This window comes from Ananas comosus, linkage group 18 (genome assembly GCF_001540865.1).
Source record: "Ananas comosus cultivar F153 linkage group 18, ASM154086v1, whole genome shotgun sequence".
NCBI lineage: Eukaryota > Viridiplantae > Streptophyta > Magnoliopsida > Poales > Bromeliaceae > Ananas > Ananas comosus.
Window position 1 is genome coordinate 6,497,192 of NC_033638.1, and position 22,765 is coordinate 6,519,956.

The window sequence follows — 22,765 nt, forward strand, 5'->3', positions numbered from 1 at the left end:
GTATGAACTTCAGAATTTGTGTAATTCATTATCTAAATAATAATTTGATTGCATTCCATCTCAGAGACCTCTCTGTTTTCATCAAATTTTTTATACTTATGTAATAAATTTACCACATAACTAAACTTATGAAGTGACAAGCCAATAATTTTACTAAAATTTGATTCACATGGGTCACATAACTAACAAATTTCTAACCAAAATAAATAAAAATTAGGTGTTTTGTGGTGAATTGCAATAGTATTATTATAATTTTTGAAAAATTATTCACTGTATTCTAATGTTTAAAATAATATATATTTTTAGATTTTATAAATTTTATTTATAAGTCTTTTAGATATTATTTTTGACATATGATTCTAGGAACTGGTTGATTATACGCAATTATTATTGCATTGCAGTTTTAATTATATACAAATATAAATATAGTGTACAAATGAGTGCATTTAATTTCAATGTATTGGCTGAAAGATATCTACAAACTACTAAACAGAAGATTCGCAATTACAGGAAGGCTAAATTGGAGAAAAACCCCCTGTAATAATCCGATTTTTTACTTTCCCCCTCTAATATTTAAAAACCTACACTTTGCCCCCCTGTAAAATAAAAAATGTTCACAAGGGAGTTACGGTGTGTAAAATGACCATTTTACCCCTGGCCATTGTCGTCTTCTTCCTCATCTTCCCCAGCCGCCCTCTCGTTCGGCCGTGATTCCCACCTCAATCGGCCGCGATTTTTCTCCATTTCCTTCTCCACCTGCTCCCCTTCTTCTCCTGCACTCTCGCAGCCCTCGATTTCGGCGACAATAGAAGAAAACCGAGGTGGACGACAGTAGGAGAAGGGCGCAGAAAGCGAAGGCAAGACGGCGGAGGACGGCGAAGGGGATGTGGGTGAGGGCGAGGCAGTGGAGGATGGCGAGGCGGCTAGGCGGCGAGGCGGCGAGCCGGAGGGAGGCGAAGCAATAGGGAGATGGCGGAGGGGTATTTTCGGCATAAAAATATATTTTTTAACGGAACCCTAACGGTAGGAGGTGAAGTGTATATTTTTTATTTTACATGGGGGCAAAGTGTAGGTTTTTAAATGTCAGGGAGGGAAAGTGAAAAAGCGGGTTATTATAAGGGGTTTTTCTGTAATTTAGCCTTACAAGAATATAGACGCATCTTTACAAAATTTTTTTAAAAATTGCATTTATAATTGTACCCAATCAAATTTCTCTGAAAATACGTTAATGATAAATTACACTTTTGGTTCTTAAACTATAAGCCGCGTGCCATTTTGGTCCACAGACAAAGTTTATGAATTATATATTATTATAATTAAATCTCATTTCTAATTTAATTGACTAAATATTGACAAATTATCGTTGTGGAAATGATATAACATCCTAATTATTATCACATAATTAATTACAATACTACATATCTCTCTACATTAACTATTTATCAATATCTTGCTACCTAAATTGAGTTGTGGGACTTGATTATAATAATTTATAAAGTCCACAACAAAATTAAAGTAGGACTAAAAAGTCATACTTCACAGTTTAAGGACCAAAGTGTAATTTACCATACGTTAATTATCAAACATTTTGTGCGGTGCATGAGGTGTATGCCTACACCAAGCGCAGGTAATAATTTCTCGCTTCGCTATCCTACGCCCCTCATCTCTTCTTCTTATTATAACAAAAAAAAAGGAAAATAAAAAAAAAAGAAAAGTTCAAATTCTAAAAACAGTAAGTAATATTCAAACGGATAAAACCACCCCCCCTCGTTGGCGATCCCCGTAAAAATATTTAAATAATTAAAAAATTCAAAAAAAATATAATTTTTAAAAAAGTTTGTATCACAGAGTGTAGTACTTCTACTGCTCTCTCTCTCTCTCTCTATCTTGTAGTTTAACTCTCCCTTTCCCTCACCTTCCTCTCTCTCTCTCTCTCTCTCTCTCTCTCACCGTGGTCCTAACCCTAACCCTAAACTGGTTCTCGATCTCGATCTCGATCTCGACCTTGCTCTCGAGTTTGCTTTCTACTTGGACCTGCGATCTGTGGCAATGGTGGCATTTGGTGAGGGAGGAGGCGATGGGCGGTGAGGGAATCTGCGGCGATGGGGAAAGAAGACGAGGAGCGGCCCCCCGGCGCCGCGGCGCCGGAGTCGGCGGCGGCGGCGTCGGGGGCGGGAGCGGGGAGCGGCGGCGGCGGTAGCTGCGCGCGGCGGTGCGGGGGGGTCGTGAGGCCCCGGTGCGCGGCGGCGCTCTTCCTCGGCGCCGCCGTGCTCCTCTCCGCCGTGTTCTGGCTCCCGCCGTTCGCAGGACGGCGCGGCCGGCGGGCGGGGGCGCCGGATCTGGACGGAGGCCTTGGAGGTGAGAATGGGAGGGGAATGCGGGTGGTTTTATTTCAGATTTCGTGGGTAGGGTTTGGAGATCCTTTGGAGTTTCGGGGGAGGGGGGGAGGGTTTGACATTGTTGGATCTCATCTTGATCTCTCTTTCGTAAATGGTGTCGGTGATCTACGGTCCTTGATTGGCTTGTTATGATTGTTTTTCTCTTTTTTCCTTAATTTTTACGGTCCTGCGTTAGCAGATCTGAACTGAAAATTTTGAAGAAAAAGAAGTTTATGGAGAATATGGTAGTTTTTGTGAACAATAGGACTCAATCAATAGTTATTCAGCTGATACTCTGCGCCTTATAGTGGTGGTGGTATTAAAATTATGTTATTAGGTTCTGTATGGATAATATCGTAAAAGCGGATCTATATGTCATTGCAGTAAAATTGGAATCAGTTTTGTCTTAAGAATTTGCCCAATCATTCTTTCCTTATTGTTGTAACTTAGTTTGGATGAACATTGGAGTATAAGGAAAGGAGATCGGCATCTGATTGCCTTTATTTGTGTAAATCCAGTTCAAAATGTGTCTGATAGGGAAACAGCATATTGCTTGGGATCATTTGGTGACTTTAATTGCAATAGTCAGTTAATTTTTACTATTAAAATTATCTCTTCTCAAGTATGTACCTTATCCAAGTTACATCTTCAAGAGAAGAGCCTCAATATGTGAATCTGGGTCCTCTGCATTTAGTAAAAGGAAGTCCACTTGTTTTATTTGGCTTCAAAGTTGTTATCACTTGCTGCGATTAGTGAAAAAGCACAGTAGAGAGCATTTTAACTGAACTAAAACTCAATTTTTTTAATGAAGGGATAATTCTGTGTTTTCTTCGCATTTCCCAAGTTTCTAGAAGACTGCATGTGGTGGGTTGGAAGATAAAAGTTAGGTGCTTGTTAATCCAATAGTTTCTTGTTTTGAGATGAAACAATGTCATAATTGATGATTATGTGCAAATAGCTGTTCAACCTATGCCTTTTGTCCTAGATACCATATCTTGGTTCATTATCAGAATATGGTAGTAAAACTTTCCAAGAAAGCTGTTGAGGAGAATTAATTAAAGTACTTGGAGAAAGTAATTCGTGAAAGAGGCTTTAAATGAAGAGATTTGTATGGTCTGAAGATGAACTGATGACATCATTTTTTGGCTGACAGCATATTGGTAGTTTAAGTAGGCTGGGGCAAAGATTAAGTGCTGAACAAGTTTATCTAGTATTATTCTTCATTTGTCAATTTTGTTTAGCTAAAAATGGACGATCCTGAAAGTGTCAGATGATATTAATAGGGCAGTATGGTCATAATGCATGAGAAAAGTCATTTTTATGGGGGTTGCTGACTATGTGGATACTTAAGTTTTATCCAAAAGATCACATTGATGAATCAAATTCAAAGGCAGCAATTTAAATATATCATAACAAAGTTGTACAGAAACATGCTAGGCTGCATGCTTGTTGCAGCCTTGTGAAGGCATGTCACCTATTTGTATAGTAAGGTTTGCTCTGGAACATGGACGATAAATCACGGTAACATGTTTGTTGGTGCTTAAGCTTTAGTTTGTAGAAAATACTTTATTTAAGGATATTTCTGCATTAATGGCAAGAAGCAGCTAAGTTTTCTACATGTTGTTAAATAGTGCAATCACAGAAAATCTTACAAAGAAGCCAAGTTGTGGATAGGCAAGCAAATTGGATTTTACTTTTTTGTGGATTAAAGAGCAAATTTGATATCACAGAAAAATTATCAGATGAGTGATCCGTTCAACTTTCTGTTTGGTGGAAACAAAAAATGATGAGTGCGCAGGTCCATATGTTATTTCAAGAAGCCAAATGGGTAACTGTTTGAAAAAGCTGAATGCTTATAGAAGATTGGGCGGCATAAAGTTGAAACTAATGGTACTAGTGATACAGTATTATTTTGTGTGCTATAATATAGTGGTAATCTTTGATAAGTGTTATGATATACTTCTGAATGTTGTCAGTATTGTGTAATTAATTTATATTTTCTTTCCTGACTGTTTAACTTTATTTTGCAGCTGACATAGTTGCAAGTTTTAGATTGCAAAAGACAGTTGCTGAGCTGAAAGAAAACGTATCAAAGCTGGAAAATGACATTTATGATGAAATTGGTGTTCCTTATTCTTCAGTACGTTCTCTATTTTATTTATTTATTTATTTTTAACTTCCTATACCTGTTCATAATGTCTAAATGCATTGCGCATTGTCTGTACTATGATAGGTGGCTGTAAGTTCTTTGGAACGGATAGCAGGATCAAATTGGACAAATGTGGTCTTTGGCATTTGGCCATATCCTAAAAACTCGTCTATATTGCCAACATGGCTGAGCATTCTCCGATCTTCTTTTATGTCCTTGGTTGTACAGCAATCGACCCTCCATTTAACCACATCTTTGTTTGGGAATGCATCCCTCTTCGAGGTGCGAAAGTTCCCAGGAGGAATAACAATCATCCCTCCACAGAATGCGTTTCTTCTGCAGAAACCTTATGCTTCATTTAACTTCAGTTTGAACTTTGCCATTTACAAAGTACAAGACAAAGTCAGCCAATTGAAAGATCAAATGAAGTTGGGTTTGTTTCTCAATTCTCATGAGGTGCGTAATTCTGATCCACGTTAACTAATTTGTTGTAAATCCTATTATAGTGGCACCATTGTTGTTCACGTCCTAAATTTATGAAAAGATTCTTCATTGTATCCTTCATACTGTGAAAACTCCTTCAATAACTTGCACATGCAATCAAGTAGATTTATATTTATATTTTGTACTTTAAAAAAGCTTTTGGTTGTAGAAACCTTCTATCTGAGAACTGATAGGTATTACTTGATTTGAAATCAAATAGGATAACGACTTTCTTTTGTTGCTCTATTCAAAAGATTGTTCAGTCTTTTGTCCTATATATTTATTTAGACTTTTGCGCAATGCAGAATCTGTACGTTAAATTGACAAATTTGGAGGGCTCTACTGTTACACCCCCAACAATTGTCCAGACCGCTATTATACTTGCAGTCGGAAATAACAAACCCTCCTTACCAAGATTGAAGCAGTTGGCTGAAACGATCTCTAATTCGTCTTCAGGAAATCTGGGTTTAAACAACACCGTATTTGGCAGAGTAAAGCAGGTCCGCCTATCCTCTTATCTCCAACATTCTCTGAACAGTGCAACTTCACCAAGTCCTGCTCCTCAACCTCATCATGAACATCACCACCACCATCACCATCACCACCACCATAGCGATCAAGGCAATAAACATTTAGCTCCTGCGCCGCCTCCTACTGCTTCTGCTCCTGCTAGGCACTATAATTCCCTAGCTCCACCCCCCTCTGGTTGCCGATTTACACACCCAAGAAAGCCCAAGGAGAAAGCTCATCATCTTACTCCGGCTGTTGCACCTGTTACTTTTCAACACCATACTGCTCCTGTTGCTTCTCCTCCCCCTTCTATAGCACCTGCAGCTGTTCCGCAGAATTCACGTGCGCCTGTTGGACACAGAGATACCCCTGCTCCAGCTCCACCGTTCCTTTCAGCATCTCCACTTCCTGCTGTTGTTTTCACTCATGTGCAACCTCCAAGTGAGAGTGTGAGGAGCATTAAGCCTCCCGATGGAATGCCGGCAATGGCACCTGCTCCTTTCTCATGTAAGTTCCTCTTCGTACAGTTTCGTGTTTGAAAGAATCTTAGTTTAGTGAGTTAAAAAGAAAAAAAAAAAAAGTTGCTTTTGCTTATAGTGAAATACTATAGAACTGTAAAAATTAAAATGAGCCAGGAAAGTAAAACAAGAAAAGACTTATGAAGGTGGCAACATATCAAACCGTGGACTCTGGCTATTCTATTGTGACAATGGCGGTAATATTCAAGAGCCTACAGAAGTAGCCTCATCTCCCTATCAAGGCTTGGTTGGAAGCAGTTGTCTCATACTTTCATCCTGGTCGAAGTTCTGCAGCTGTTTTAGGGCCTACTTTGGGAATGCTAGAACCCCAAGAAAATCCAATAGCTCTCTAGAGATCCATTCTTCGTACATGCCTGATCACGACTAAACCTTGATAGGACGTTGCGTTGAGGATGCAACTACTTGTTGCTTCCTTAATACAAGGTCTCGTCATCTTAGCTGTACGGAGTTTTTGTATTATTAAACAGGCCAATTACTTGATGTTTATTACTTGCTCTATGTGGGAGTGCATGGGTTCGTATAAATTTTAGTTCCCTACGTCATCCGATGCTACTGAATATTCTTATCTGGCTTATTTAGAGGGATCAAGAATGAAAAGAATAGCTGGACGGAAATGCAGATTAGGCATGCATTCTCTCATGTATAGTTTATGAGAGGTTCTCCTTAATACTTTCAAATGCATTTCGACTGAAGGGATATCATGATGCAGCAATGTATAGGTTCCATGATGGAATAACTTATCACAGAAATATAAGAATAGTACTTGCACATAAAATATAAGAATGCTAGTATGTGCATGAGTACATGAATGCATGCAAGCATCCATTGGCCTTTTTTTTTTTAGTTTTTGCAGGCATACATGATCTTCATAATTTTGCTAGAACAGGTAGTACTTTGTATGATGTTTGCTGATGGATTTATATGAAAAAGTAATTGATGATGGTGGATTAGAATACTCGAGAAATTGAAATAAGGGGAGAGAAGCTTTCGATTTGAAGTAAACAGTTAGTGGATTGTCAAGGAGAAAAATATAAGTTTTTGAATTTGGATAACTTGCCTGCTGAAAAAAGAGTTGTGTTCAGCAAGAACATCGATTAAAAAAAGAAAAATTCATGCAATAGATCAGGACAACAATTTGTGTTGGAGAAATTATATTGTCGTCTCGATTAGCATATGCCCTAGGGTTCTACAAGTTCTATAGATTGAAGTCTTAGCTGGACGTATCTTTCGTGTCATAATCTACGTGCAACAACAAAGTATTTCAAAAGCAGGTGTAGACAGAGATTTTCCTGTGTTTTCGTGTAAGAAACTAATCTATTGTCATGGAAGCTGGATGGTAGCAATGTAGCATCAGAATACTTAATGGTTATCAAGTAGGACATGCCTTACAGGAACTGCGAATGCATCTTTATGAAGAGGTGTCATAGGAGAGGAGAATGGCTGAGGAGATTGAATAGAAACAGTCATAAAACACTACTGCACTCATATTCCACATAGGTTACATCCTAGATAGAGGAATTATGGGAAAACGCTACTGCCCTCATATTCCACATAGGTTACATCCTAGATAGAGGAATTATGGGAAAACGCTACTGCCCTCATATTCCACATAGGTTATATCCTAGATAGAGGAATTATGGGAATGTTCCGCAGCTGATCTATTTAAATGGGACATAACTGGGTGATGGCATTCTTGTTTGTTTGTGCTGTTATGTTTGTCTCGGTATTGAAGGTATAATATACGAGAAGGGCAGCATAATGTATAAAAGCTAACACCTTCTTTGTTATTGTTGCCCTTTTTTTGGTTTTTTAAATAGAATTTCTAAATAATGTAGGAAGGAATGGTAGATTACTTACAATCCTTACATGCAAGGTGTTTGTTTAGCAACATAAAATAGAAACTTAGACGCAAAGTTTTTTGCTTCCCTTTTTTTCTTTTTTTTTTGAAGTTGTCATACATCGCTTGGCGGGGTGAAAGTCCTTCTGCTGATGAATCAGATTATATAGAATTAGTGTTAAAGAAACAACACAAACAATGCCAAATGAGGCCCAGAGATGAGATTTTTTTTTTCTTTTTCAATGGATGAACTATAACATAAACACTCACTGATTAATCCTGAGCGGTTATATATATAGTGATGCTGTATAATCATCTACACATAAAAAATGTGCGTATGCTTGTATATTAGCGTGCTTATTAGAAATGTAATGTCTGTGCATCCTTGGAACTTTTTGTTGCAAGTGTTAATTTTAGTCCTTGAACTTTGCGTTACATATCAATTTAGTATTAGTGATTTAGACTCTGGTTATTACTTATTATAGATCCATAATTTGATAAGCATACCAAGCAAATCTATCCTTTAGCTTTATTGGGAGCTTAAAAAAGATAACAAATACGCTGCCGTAGGAGGGACTAAACTACTTAAGACGACAAAAGTTTGAGCATTTATATGGTATAACTATAAATTTTAGGTATTAAAAAATGTAATTTAGATCTCATGTGATTTTTTTTTTTTCCTGCCACACACTACTTGATCCAAACCTCAAGAGGTGAAAATATTTATGTACACTTCATCTTTTCAATGTTGTTATCTGCTGTATCTGAAGTTATCCATCCATTTAACATTTTGCTTTGATTTTTGTGCAGCTTCTGCTTCGGGCTTGTCTCCTGTTCACTGCGTTGTCGTGCTGCTGCTCTTGTATCTGTTAGCGAGTTTACTGTGAGGTGAGGTGTCGAACAATTCCGTTCTCCAATTCTAAACTACGAAAACATCCAAGAAATTGCGGTGGTGCTGGTTCGTTCGCGGTGCTGCTGCGTAAGAGAGGAGCTGTTTTTGCATGTGGGTGCCACGCAAAATGGGGGGGGCACCTCTTTAAAAGTTGTAACCCTGTAATGCTTGTATATATGGATATAAGGCGACGGGCAATTATGTAATCGCGGTCAAAGCCACAGGAGGTGGCGGGCCCTTGTTGCCGCATATTTGCCTCGTTGCTATGTTACTATTCGGCAGAAAAATCAAAGGAAATGTGGTTTTGCCATGACAAGGAGACTGGTTTTCATTTTAGAGCTGCCTTTTTATTCGTTTTTCGATGTGCCATCTTTCGTTCTTCGGACCATCTCCTCTTGCATTAGATTGCAATCCACGAGAAATTGTAAATGAAGTGCTTTAAAAGTTACGACTTGGACGCGTTTTTTCGGCTTGTGTTATAAGTTTCTCTTTGTGGTGAGCAACAGTTGAGTTTTCAGAGACAGTTAGTTGTCATTTTGTTAACCCACCATTTAGTTTAAGTTTATATTCAGTGATTGTACTAAGAATGTTGCAAGAAACTGAGTGGTTTTCTTGGATCTTTTCATGGTATATCTCACCGACGGTCTTGCGACAAACCCGAAGGGATAGGAATTTGTGAGAAAATGGTTTAAAATTTATTTGGTGATCAATAAATAGACCTGCAATAGTATTCATATGTGCAGCCATAGATGCAGGAGTCAGGGTGAAAACAGTCGAATACGATTGGATATTTAGAAGCAAGAAACAGAAGCAACCACATGAAATTAACAAATTTTACCTTTAAAATCGCATAGAATTAGTAGGGGGCTAATTCTCTAGACATTCGAAATAAAGAACTATCAAGAGAAAAGACCAAATCTTTTGTACAATAAATTTAGGGGCTTTTTTTGCAATTAGCTCTTGGACAAATTTTATTTCAAAAATGGCCCTGTCAAAATTTAAATTGCAAAAATGGCCCTGGGCCTGCCACGCGGGCGTCACGTCAGCGCCACGCGGGTCGGGCGGGGGCCAGGTTGTTTAAGTTGAACACGGTGAACCATTCACCGTGTTTAGACACGGTGAACCATTCACTGTGTCCAATACAAATAAGTAGCCCTTAGCCAAAAAAAGGCAAAGTCGCAGGTATTTGTATTGGACACGGGGAATGGTTCATTGTGTTTACCGTGTCCAATGTATTATACACACTAGCTTGGGCCGGTATAATACATTAGACACGGTGAACCATTCACCGTGTTTGAACACGATGAATGGTTCACCGTGTTCAACTTACATACCTGGCCCCAGCCTGCTCGCGTGGCGCTGACGTGGCACCTGCGTGGCAGGAGCAGGGCTATTTTTGCAATTTCAAATTTGATAGGGCTAATTTTAAAATAAAATTTTGTCAGGGGGCTATTTGCAAAAAAAGCCCTAAATTTAGCTATACATGAGAGAGACCAAGTTTGAGGCATTTCGCGAGAGCTTTGGGAGCCACACAGATGAGAGAGAACTTTGCGTTTTCGCCTCTTCGAATCATCTCATATACTAGTTATTGTAGGTGCATGACATCTTTGAATATCTCAGTGACGATGACGAGCAAAGCACCTCCCGCAACGAGGGACAGAGTGAATCTCCCTCCCGGAACCAAAGGGGGAAGCGGCGGCGATTGTGAGGAATCCGAGTATCTCTCCGACCAAGACATTGCAGCTGGAAGGACTCCGAATAATACTAAAACTGCAAAACGTAATGTCGATGTTAAGGTCCTAAAACCACTATTACTCCCTTAAGTAACAATTTGAGATATAACACCGTGCCCCATGAGTTGTCGATGTGTTCGCCAACTCATTTTGCATCTTGAATTGTATACATGAAACAATCAAAACCCTTCACATTACGTGTGTCAATATATCAACAGCTTTTGAAAGGACCTTCTTAGGTCGTTGACTCGCCATAGAAGCACCCAGTATAAATTTGATGATTAGTCATATTTAAGAATTTTACTCGAGGCAAGTTTATTGACATGGAGAAAGAAGCACGGAGCAAATAGATGTTTTATATGGAAGAAGCAAAAAGTAGGGTTGAGTTTAAAAGGAAAAATCGCTTGTGTTGTAAACTGAATTTACACTTTAATCAGAATGAACAAACTGGAGTGGCATCTACAATGGTCAAATCAAAGTCCAAATAATCAGGGAAATGATCTTTGACAATTCAAGCGAGATACAGATTGTGAGAAGCTAACATTTCTATCTGTTTAAGTAAATCGATTCATTCTTAACGTCTGGCTTTCACGGTGCACAAAATTTAATTATGGTCAAAAGGTGTGGAAAAGCATTACAACACGAGACAGCGTACCTCCGTAAGTTCCTGCAAAATCCAAGGCTTTGAAAAATATCTCCGGATCAAGCAATGCTAACACTAGCGGCGGAAGCAAAGTTAGAACATATGGTAGAGGTTTGCTCTGGCCACTTGGTAGTCTAAGCACTGCAAATTTCCCAGAGAGGAGGAAAAGGGAGAAAAGGAGAAAAGGAAATAAGAAAATATAATCTGTAATACAATCGGTGTGTTCTTGTTTGGTATAGTTTTGCTTTATTTCGAACAAAACTTGATAATGGCAATGTCAATACCAAACAATTAACAAAACTAAAAGTAGTGAAGGAAAATACTTACAGTCTGCGACGAAGTCCGAGAGACCTAGAACAAATCCGATATATGATGTGGCTATTGCAAGAAATGAGAAAACATCAACAATTGGCTGCAAAACATGACACGATGGAATAGGTTTATGATCTCTATTTCTCTCGGAAAGGAAAGGAAAATCACTCTCTTACTTTGTATGGATTATGACAAGAAAGAATGTAGAATGACTTTTTAAACTTACTCCAACTATTCCGTTGCTGGACCGTAACTGCTCCAGCGGGTCGATGATTTCAGTGCCACTTGCTGCAAGATTTGGCATACTCCCAAGAATTACAGCGTCCCAGATAAGAAATAGAATAAGAGGAATAGCTGTACCAAGCACAATGGCTGTCCTGCAAAATTAAAGATGATGGATATATGCATTTAAAAGACATCTGATTTTTCGCTTTTCAGATTAAAACTTGTTTATAAAATGACAATCACTCGAGTTCTTATTGACAATGAAATGACTGATAAGATAACTTGTATACAACACAAGCCTTATGCGGTACTGCTGATAAGTTGAATAAACTAGCATTTGGCTTGGTAGTGCCCCAAACTAGTGCAATAAAACCTTCTTCCAAGTGTTTAGCGAAGTTGTGGTGTGCATTTCGCTGCATCAAAAGTGATGACTTTTGACTTTCAACATTGCAGTTCTTGATTGTCGACAGTTCACTACTTATGATATGTGGCTCTTATCTGACCAAGTTCTGAGCAATCTTCTTTTACAGATTAACCATTAAACCTAAAGCTCTTAGAAATTTTATGAACACTATTCTGCATTAGTGAATGCAATAAAGAAAAACACCAGGGATTTAAAGCTGATAGTAGCTGTCTCAGCTTACAAGGGGATCATGCTCTTGGAATTTCATAGCTTCCAAAGATGAATGTGTAAATCATACCTTGAGAAGGGAATGGAATTGTATGCAATTTTATGCGTGATTAAATTGGTATTTTCTTTCATAAGCTCATATGAGATAAAAACCAGTATCTTTTATCAGCACATTAGACAAACAGTTAAGTCTTGAGACTTGTTCCAATTTTTCACCCTAGTTCTCAGAAGGAAAAATCAAAGAAACAACTTGACACTCCGTCATTTGTTAAAGAAAAGAAAAGAAAACTTAATACATTTCCTACCTTACTTTTGACAGGTTACCCTCAAGATTTGTACAAAGAACTGGAACAACATTCTGAAAGATAACAAATTGTTAGTCTCAGGTAAATGTCATATGGATCTGTAAATGGGAATTGGGCTTACCTGGTAAACAAATGCAAGTGCTATTATTGGTATACTTTGTGGGATGGCCTCAACATGGGCTTGAAGAAGAGAGCTCCATTGCAGATTTCCACTCGCAACACCCTATAAAGGTAACCTTAATGCATTATTAAGGGCCAAACTTACAAGTCTCTAGAAAATGTTGCTTGATGTGAATGCAAGTGCATTAGAAAATGCTGATAATAAATAGACTAAATTACATAAAACCCCCCATCAAAATCCGATTTTTCATTTTACCCCCCTGTCATTTAAAAACCTGCACTTTGCCCCCTTATAAAATGAAAAATGTTCACAAGGGGTACGGTGTGTACTGTGATGATAAAATGACCATTTTGCCCCTCACCATTTTCGTCTCCTCCCTCATCTTCCTCAACAGCAGTCTCGATCGGCCGCGGTTCACGCCTCAATCGGCTGCGGTTTCTCTCTATTTTTTTCCCCATTTGCTCCCCTCTCCTCCTGCACCATCGCTGCCCCTCGATTTCGGCGACAATAGGGTGAAAATCGAGGTGGGGGTGGATGGAGAGAGGTGGATAACGGCAACGAGGGCGAAGGCGAGGCGGCGGAGGAGGGTGAAGGGGTGTTTGTGGGCGCGGACAGGGATGTGGGCGAGGGCGAGGCAGTGGAGGAGGGCAAGGCGGTGAGGCGGAGGAAGGCGAAGCAACAGGAAGAGGGCGGAGGGGTATTTTTGGTATAAAAAAATATTTTATAACGGAACCCTAACGGATCACTAACAGTGGGAGGCAAAGTGCATATTTTTCATTTTATAATGAGGCAAAGTGTAGATTTTTAAATGACAGAGGGGGAAGTGAAAAATCATGTTTTGACATGGAGGTTTTCTGTAATTTAGCCTAATAAATATTATTAAATCGGGGAACAAATGTATGAAATATCAAACACTGATCTCGCTAATCATCAATTCCAAGGGATAACGAGACGCGCAAACAACAGTATCTTTTTGGAGCTTAGATATATACCAAGAGAAATAAAAAAGAAAGGTAAAAATATATCTCGACTCCTGCACTATAACTAAGTGATCCTGAAATAGCTGCCACAACTTTTTTTTTACCTCCCTCTGATTGATACCACCTGCACTATTGGTTGTCCTCAATCAGGCCCCTCCCGCCCCCACCCCAAAAAAAAGAGTAATGCTATACTTACAAATAAATTTTACAACACTTTACAAACTAGTATATATGGTGGTATTTACTTGGTGAAGAAGCGCAAGTCACGAGGAAGTGCGCTTGGCTAATAATTTTAAGGTTGAAATTCATCCATTGAGTTGTATAGTTTGTAAAATGTTGTAAGATTTGTTTGTGAGCAAAGCATTTTCTTAAAAAAAAGGGATTTCTGCCCCCCTTGAGACCATGAGAAAGCCACGTGAGGTAGGGACTTGGCAGAGATCTCTCCTATAGCTGTGCTGCCACCAGAGACCGAAAGGAGTCCGGCCTTCCTCTATTTATTCTGCAGCGTTGCCAGAGCAGGACAATTTGTTTATTACCACTGCTGCTATTGCCCTAGGTCTCACCATCTCCCTATCTTTCGTGGCTATCACCTGGTCATTTGGCTGTTAAGGCGAATGCAATCTCCAAGTTTATTTCTTGACAAAGGGGCCTGAAAAAAAAGAATCAACAGGACAAGGTGTGTTCGATCATGAAAGAGAATAAAGCTGATGCGGTTGTGTTAGAATAACATGTAGCACGTGGGTCTCCGTGCATTTCTGTGAAAGAAAGAAGAAGAAAAGGTAAATATTGCACTCGTAAGCCTATGTTGAAGATTGAGAAGCTTAAGAAGTTAATGCACACAAATAAGAGTTAAGCAGGGAGGCCTAGGTTATGTGTTGAAAATAACGTTTGTAACTTCGGATAAATATTAATCTATGTAATGAGAACTTCTATCTCCAGAACAGTTAATGTTAAGACATTAATTAGGATTTTCCATTTTTGCTTATATAATATTTGTCAACTGTAAAAAAAATATTGCATATTAAGTAACAAAATCCATATCTAACATGCTCTGCTTTCTTATACATAATTTACAGGCATATGTGATTCTCCAATCCAATTCTCAGCATGGTAACTCACGGAAATAACCACTTGATTGTTTGTTTTCAAAGCATGTCAGAGGTGCAACATGTAAACTTCATCTCTTCTTAACAAAATGTTATGTATCGAACATCCCTGTTGCAAATTTTATACATTGATTCAAACATCCATATAAGAAAATGCAGTGTGTTTCAGCATAATTGTCTATATGTTCCAAGGTTAGCAGTTACCGCAAGAGAAGTGAAAGAGACGAGGATGCCGAATACCAAAAAGCCATTAACCGCACCAATAAGCCGCTGGCTGCAGTAACACATTATTCAAATACACAGTTTTGCGGGTTTACAAGCTAAAGAATGCATGGATATGTGTGTACTATAAATAGTAGCAGATATATAGAAATGGTGAGTACAAAGTAACTGAACAAGAAGTTCTCGCCTTTAGTATCATAAAAAATTAAAAGCAGCCTAATCATCAATATTCTTCATAGTTCATACCTTCTTGTGCTGAACTTAAAATATTTATGAATCAAGTGGAGTAATTTCTACCGTCTAGCACTTTGTACTAACATGATTATCTGCAAAGAAGAAGTAAAAGTTCTAACATAATTGACCCTGAATGTAATTATCTTTCAAAAGGTCATAGTTTATGAACAATTGAACACATTCATGTTTGATCACAAAATTTATGCAATCGATGACACCATAAGTTTGATAGAATTAGTCAGGAAGATTAAGCTGCTTGTTAATGCTTTCAGAAACAAAGCAATGGCAACGCAAATTTCCAAAACACGTATTGTTTGGTAGATTATATCTAACCTTCCAAAGTAGCATATGCCTCCGAAAACCAAAGAAAACAAGGTAGCACTCTCCCATCTGTGATAATAACGAGAATATACCTATTGTCAGAGGATAAAAAAATAAAGGTGATTACAAATGCACAGGAAGATTGTTTCCATAATTAACTGTAGATGCATTGCTTGCGAGGACCCAAACTGAAGTGCTTTTGAAAGCACGGAAGCCTTCCTGCTTCCACTATGTTTTGAATGATAGGCCATTTGAATCGAGAATCGACACTGTTAATCATGATCTACAATTTTTAAAGTATCTAAGGTCTGACTTTTTAACATTATTACCTAGCAATCAAAAGGTCTCAAAATGGACAAATTTTAATGACCAATATGAGGCGTTTGTTAGTTTAATTTGAATAGAATACTTTTCACTGTCCAGATTAAGATAAGTGCGCCAGATTTTCAATTGAAGCATAATATCATCTATTCTTTCTGAGCTTCTTCATCATTCATTTTGACACCACTTGACCATAACACCATTCATCTTATATGACTACCTAACGAAGAACCTGGCAAAGCACCAAAATAACAAAAGAAAAAAAAACACCATTCATCTTATATGACTCGAGGACAAAGAAAGAAGTCAGATCCATACAATGGAATGCCAAAGGTGTTCGTCAAAATCTCTGAAGAGCGAGCCACGTAAGCAACGAGAAGGGCATAGTGTATAAATATATAAGACCAGCTGCAGACAGGTGAGTAACGAAGTCAAAGAATAGGTAATGAGATGAAAATTATGTTATCAAAAGACAGTACAGAATAAAAAGGAATGATGATTAAGTAATTTCAGATAGTCATGTCATTTTTCTATCAAACTTACAGCTGCAAGTTTTGGCATCCTATAGTTGTCATGTCACGTCATCTTCACCACATTATACAAGCCAATTCCTAATAATATCAGGTTGGTTAAGGGTAAATCCAAAATTGTGGACTCTTTGGTGGGTAGAACTCAATGTACTGTAGAACACCAATCAGGTAAGAAATTAAGTGAACCAAAAGACACTCGCCCATTTTAAGATGTGCACTCTCTCTTGCAGAGTTTTTTTTTTTTTTTTCCCGTAACTTCACTAGAAAATGTATTACTGTTTTTTGGCAGAAAAGCATATATTCTTGTTACAGTATCCAGCAGGACCATTTTATGCCAATATCCAGATTGCTCGCAATTTTACTAGAAATATATTTAAGATATTTCTCCTCTGATGACATCTCCAGAGATTTTCATGGACTAAAATTGAATTCAAGAAGTGAAACAGACAGGACAAGTCACAAGATTCTGTGTTTAAATTGATGGCAGAAGAATTGAAGGCTATTAAGAAAGAATTGCATCCTCTAATACAAGTAGATGATTCGTAAGCTGAGTTCAAGTTTAGCACTTTTCTTTTTTCTTTACATTGCAGAAATAACCGTCACTCTATGTATAACACTCATACATTGGAAGTACAAAGTTTGCTGGCATTAGAAACTGTCAAACAAGATAAAAGTTCTATCCAAATTCAGGGAAGAAAAGAGAGCATATAAATCTTTATAGAAAATCAGTAATCACTTCCAATAAATGAGTATGATTATTACTTACAAATTTTAAAAAATATTAACTTACCAAGCAGCCTGTACTCCAATTTTCCCAAGAGTTCGCATGGCCATTGATACCTAAACGTGGAACGGAAGAAGCTATGAGTGTCCCATAATCATGAATCTGGCATCTGGTGTGACGGCTGGAATAGCAAGATTACCGCCACCTATCTACGGCATTAGCCATCATTTAAATGGGTCATCTATAATGATTTATTATCCTAGTTTTCTCGATAAAAGCTTTACACAGCTGTCGAGTTACCACGTAATTTCTATTTTATTAATTTGGAATTATATTGATTGCATTTATATTGAACTTGCTAATATTAGATTCCATTAGGGAAAAGAACAACTAAAGAATCAGGAAATGTGAAACACAATATAATAAAAAGAAACAATTTGCTAAGTACCAATGAAACACCTCCAGAACCTAGTTCGCACATTGTATTAACATTCACTTCTGCAATCAACAGTCCTGTCACAACCTGGAATTCACAAGGTTAAATGAACAGAATCAACGGGTAAATAAGCAAAACAGTAATCATCTAAATAAACTTTGTCGACAAGTTAACCAAAATATCCTGATCAGATGATGGCATACAACTAAAAGTAGAAAAAGATGAATTGTTGAGAAAATTCTTTAAAGCCATTTTATGTCACTTACAACAAAATAAATTTGATTAACTTACCCAATAAAACAGATGTTATTACCATGTATATCCAGCAAAGAATGCATGTCACTGCAGATGCCAAAAATCCTGCTTCTTGTGTGACAGCAGGAATAGCAAGAATACCTGCACCTACCTACAACAATGGCCATCGTTTGAATAAATTGCAAAAATGAAGTAAAAAAATAGATAGCAGAAATTCAGATATTTTTAAATATGGAGAATGTATGATAGCAGTACTGAATCTTAGGATATAAATGAGATGACTTTTCCCCTAAATCTCCAATCCACAGTTAGTGCTATCCCAAGCACTTTCAATAGACTGAAACATAATCCATCTTTATTGCGTTCAGGATGTCCTTGTTAATTTCTCAAATTTATTCTTTGCTACTACTAATCATCTTTTGCTGAGAGACCAGCACAAACCACCTACCAAATCAGACTACACCCTTTTTTTTCTACTTTAAAAGTTTGAAATTGCTGGCAATAATTAGTTAGCTAGTATTTCTTATCTTATCATAATAAAGCTCCAATTTATGAAAGGACCAAACAAGTTTCTAAGGTTCAGTTGTTAAAAGCACTCGTGATATCATCGAAACTCAGCATTACCGCATTCAGAACAGAAAAGATCGTTATTTAACTTTTTAATGCATATACCTCTCACATTTTCTATCACTAGTTATGTATTGAATCTGGCATAATATGATCATCAAGATTGAGTTCACAAGCAAATATACCGTCGTTCCTGCCACCAGAAAGATTGCACTTGTGACACTGCCTGCCATCGATAAAGAATGAACGAAAATGCAGGGTTAAAATCATAAAAACCAATAACTTTTCCGTCACTAAAATTGACCAACTTCAGTTCAGCGCAAAAAGGCCAACTTATTGGCCAGCATTCTTTGATTTGGTGTAGAAAGAAGACCAATCCAGTATAATGATGAGCTATTGTGGACCAAATTTTACATGCATAAGAAGAAATTTACTAACAGTGAATATTTAGTATGTGCTTTACATTAAATCAACCTTCCTAGCCTAAAATGCAATGGGGAAAAGGTTAGAGCAATGTTACCTGTACACCCACAAAGTGGGTGAAAATTTTACGACCCTACCTATTCAATGACCAATATTTTCACACTAATATTATCAATCCTTCTTTTTTTTAAGGCTAAAATATAGAAAAATTTCCTGTAAATATCCTTTTTTTTACTTTTCCTCCTGATCTATATTTTGCCCTCTTAACATTTTAGAAATATTTTTAGGGGTTTACGGTGTTAACGGAGAGGGTGAAATGACCAAATTATCCTTACTTAGAAAAAAATAATTTTTTGGTCATTTTCAAGGGCATTTTCAGGATAAATTATAAAAAATAGATGGAATAATGACGAAAAAAATAATTTTTTTATATATTTTTGTCATTTTCAATGGCATTTTCAGTATAGATTATAAGATAGACGGAATAGTGACGGAACCCTGATAAAGAGGGATTAAATGCATTAACTTGAAATTTTTGGGGTGTAAAATGTGGTTTTTGAAAGTTCAAAGAAGAAAAGTGAAAAACCGGATATTACAAGGAGGTTTTCTATATAGTTTTCTATATTTTAATCTTTTTTTAATATTAAAAAGCTAAAAGAATGTCTAAATCCATGGATGGGTGAGTGTAAGATTTACACCCCACATTTGGGTGTACAAGTAGTGTTGCTTCTCAAAAAGTTAATAGGCTTTCTGGCAAACACAAACTGAAGTTAGTAGGCAAAAGTGCAATTAGGCAAGAGTTTGTGGAGCCCATGAACTTCATATTACACATATAATTTCGGAATGTGTGCAACAAAATATGGAACAATCATTTATCTTCAAAAAGCTTAAACTGTTAGAGAATAATATTTTTAATATTTTATATTCAACACTCCCACTTTTGTCTAGACTTAAGACTTTTTAATAGGCCCAAGACATGAGATTGAATTAAATAGAAGGAAATTAAATGAGACTATAAGTGCGACGAAATTCTAACTCAGAATTTCCTGCTCTAATACCGTGTAAAACAACCGTTTATCTCCAAAATACTTAGCTTTTTATATTTTAAGGACTTTTTCTTATTTACCCCTTACTACTATTCAAAGTTTTAAGTTTATCCTGAAATCACCAAAATACCTTTCTAAAATCCAATTCCACTGGTAAACCCTAGGGAAAGGCATATTAGGTATTATCCCAATATTTTTATATGCAACACAAAAATATGGCACTGGAGTAACCCATTATGCCATACTATCTCGAAACAAGTAATCTATCTATACATCTATACAAATACATTAAAGGGCAAACCCTCAACCCTTTTTACAGCCTCTTCGTTATTTCGGGGTGGATCCCACATGCTACAGTGTATTCTATACAAATACACCTTCCTCTCTCTCTCTCTCTCTCTCTCTCTCTCTCTCTTGCTTGGATACAGGCATGGGCCCGTTCACTCTGTACTCTCTCTCACCCACTCCCCCTCCTAGAACCCTATTTGCCTCGGGTTCGTACTCTCCGCCGGTCGACCACCTATTTCCACATTCTTTACCTTCTCCTCTCTCTCTCTCTCCCCTGTGTGCTCCCCCTCTTCCCCTCCTAGAACCCTATTTACCCAGGGTTCGTACTCTCCGTCGCGCGGCCGCTGCTCGCCCTCTCCGGTGATCCAGGAATTTAATGCCGCCGCGGAGCCATACAACGCTCAACCGGCACCTTCCCAAAGATGGTTGCCCCTCTCTGCACCGTACAACTGTATCTACCACAGATCTGCCCGTTTATTTCCTTCACCGCGAACAGCTACAGGTCCTCTCCTCCCTCCCCCCCCCCCACGGTCTATCTACCCCGAATCTGTGCAATTAATTAATGCCTCCGCCGCGGGCAATTAATGCGCGGTCACCTCCAACATTATTGGCCCTTTCTCTCCCCATCTCTCTTTCTCTCTCTGTCGGGGCCTTCCCAGAGACGGTCGCCCCTCTCCACTGTACGGCTCCCTGCAAATCGCTCGCATTCCGTACCGTACAATGCCATATACCCAGGATCTGTATAATTATTGCCTCCCCACAGATCGCTTGCACCTCCAACATTGTGAGCAATGTTACCCATTTTCTTGCGAGGTTGCCACCCATAACTGTCGCCTCTGTTCTTCTTCCTACTGTTATTGGCTACAGAGAGAAGGTGGGGTCTTGGTGTTCTCATTTTGGCTACCATTTTGTCTTGCCATGCGTACTGTGCCCTGCTTTTTTTTTGTGTGTTAATTTTTTCGTAGCGCTTTAAATTTGCCTAATTTTGCCTGTGATTTTACTATTTAAATTGAAATTTTTCATGGGTTCTACGATCTATTTCTTTTTCGGTAAATTTTACCGGAGCTTTTCAATTCTTTTTTTTTTGGTTGCTCAGCAATTCTTTTTGGTTGTTTTTTCTTTGTTCTTGCCCCTTTAATTGCTTAGTTTTATAAAAATGATTTCCGTTTTCTAGCAACATATTGTCCTGAATTTTTTTTCTTCCAGCATTTTTCTTCCTTTTGTGTTTGGATTCTTCCGTTTGATATAAGGCAATGATGCAATGGAGCTACCTGATATTTCCTTCTCTACTGCTAAGGCAATGTTGCTAAAACCAGACCCTTGATTTTACTTCTCTACTATCTGTGGATAAAAGCATGGCAATACAAATGGCCTTGAGGCAATCACTGCAACACAGCAGGACGATTGGCCTCGAAACAATCACTGCAGCCTTCCCATATTGCTATACTACTATCTGCTTCTGCATGAAGTCCATCATAGTTTTTCCAAGTCTGAGCCTTATATCCCCTGCTTTTTGAGCTTATTGTTTTTTAAACATTGTTCTTTTTGGATCTTTTAATAGAATGCACTTTGTAGATACAATGCTATTAACATATAGACAACTGTTTTGTTATGTCTCGATGTGATTAATATATAGACAACTATTTTGTTATGTATTTCGCCTTGAAGTAACTTCTAATATTACAAATATTTATGCAAGTATTATTCGTTTGTCATTTAATATTTACTAATTTATGTTTATTGTAGATTTTTTCGACCGCCGCGAACTAGTTATATCAATAGAGTAAGAAAATTTTGATAAAAAATATATATAATTTAAGGTACTTATTTTGTTAAAGGCATAGACCGACACGCACCGTACCGGTTCATCAAAGTACGATTTGGGAAATGGTTGGTGTGGTTTTTGTGAGTTCAACTCACCCCCTCCCCCCAAAAAAAAAAAAAAAAANAAAAAAAAAAAAAGAAAAAGAAAAAGAAAAAAGAAGCTGAGCTTCTCACCGGGCTCGTGCTCCATGGTGGCTTGGTTGAGGTTGGAGAAAAGGCGCTCGAGCCCTTCAGTGGACTGCTTCTGGGAGAAGCACTTTGAGATTCGCGCAGGGCATCGGAGAGGGTGGTAATGCGACGGGAATCGACGGAGCTCGAAGGGGCTTCTTTGAGCCGCGGGAGCGATCATCGTCGGAAATGCGACGGTAGGGTTTGATAGCGCGGAGAAGGAGAGTAGCGGCGAAATTATCACCATTTTCGCTCTTCTGGGTTGGAATTTGGAATGGGGGAGGGAGAGAGAGAGAGAGAGAGAGAGAAAAGGGGGAAGGGGATAGTGATGAGGCGATGCTTCTCTGGTTCTCAACGTTCGCCTCGAATTCGTTGGCTATGTTATGGACCCGGTCCACCGTGGACTGGATCTCTATGTTATTGTTTGGTTTGGAAATAAACTCTTCTTAGTAGGGATGTCCCTCGATATGGATACCGAAATTTTATCCAAATTTGAATTCGAATAGAGTAGATTTATTTAATGCTAAATAAGTATAGTTTCGGATATATATATCAAAAATAA

The 22,765-nt window shown here is 38.0% G+C and overlaps 2 protein-coding genes across 2 annotated transcripts; one reads left to right on the plus strand and one right to left on the minus strand.

Moving 5' to 3' along the window:
- LOC109724228 lies at positions 1,893-9,267 on the plus strand. The gene is made up of 5 exons (XM_020252968.1): positions 1,893-2,358; positions 4,409-4,518; positions 4,612-4,983; positions 5,316-6,027; positions 8,707-9,267. The coding sequence occupies exons 1-5, from the start codon at positions 2,103-2,105 to the stop codon at positions 8,781-8,783; spliced, it is 1,527 nt and encodes a 508-aa protein (XP_020108557.1). The 5' UTR covers positions 1,893-2,102; the 3' UTR covers positions 8,784-9,267.
- On the minus strand, positions 9,916-22,539 carry LOC109724183 (tyrosine-specific transport protein-like). The gene is made up of 14 exons (XM_020252914.1): positions 22,210-22,539; positions 18,640-18,680; positions 17,946-18,038; positions 17,645-17,719; positions 17,263-17,312; positions 16,261-16,350; positions 15,634-15,690; positions 15,049-15,118; positions 12,759-12,860; positions 12,638-12,690; positions 11,703-11,853; positions 11,492-11,576; positions 11,177-11,305; positions 9,916-10,558 (listed from the first exon to the last, which is right to left on the minus strand). Exons 1-14 carry the CDS (start codon positions 22,448-22,450, stop codon positions 10,374-10,376), a joined length of 1,422 nt encoding a protein of 473 aa, XP_020108503.1. The 5' UTR covers positions 22,451-22,539; the 3' UTR covers positions 9,916-10,373.

Coding starts and splice junctions, on each gene's coding strand:
- LOC109724228 (XM_020252968.1), top strand. CDS start 2,103: ATGGGGAAAGAAGACGAGGAGCGGCCCCCCGGCGCCGCGGCGCCGGAG. Junction 4,519..4,611: donor TTGGTGTTCCTTATTCTTCA/GTACGTTCTCTA, acceptor GTACTATGATAG/GTGGCTGTAAGTTCTTTGGA. Junction 6,028..8,706: donor GGCACCTGCTCCTTTCTCAT/GTAAGTTCCTCT, acceptor ATTTTTGTGCAG/CTTCTGCTTCGGGCTTGTCT.
- LOC109724183 (XM_020252914.1), bottom strand. CDS start 22,450: ATGGTGATAATTTCGCCGCTACTCTCCTTCTCCGCGCTATCAAACCCT. Junction 17,720..17,945: donor TTCTTTGCTGGATATACATG/GTAATAACATCT, acceptor TGTGAATTCCAG/GTTGTGACAGGACTGTTGAT. Junction 11,306..11,491: donor CTCGGACTTCGTCGCAGACT/GTAAGTATTTTC, acceptor GGAAATTTGCAG/TGCTTAGACTACCAAGTGGC.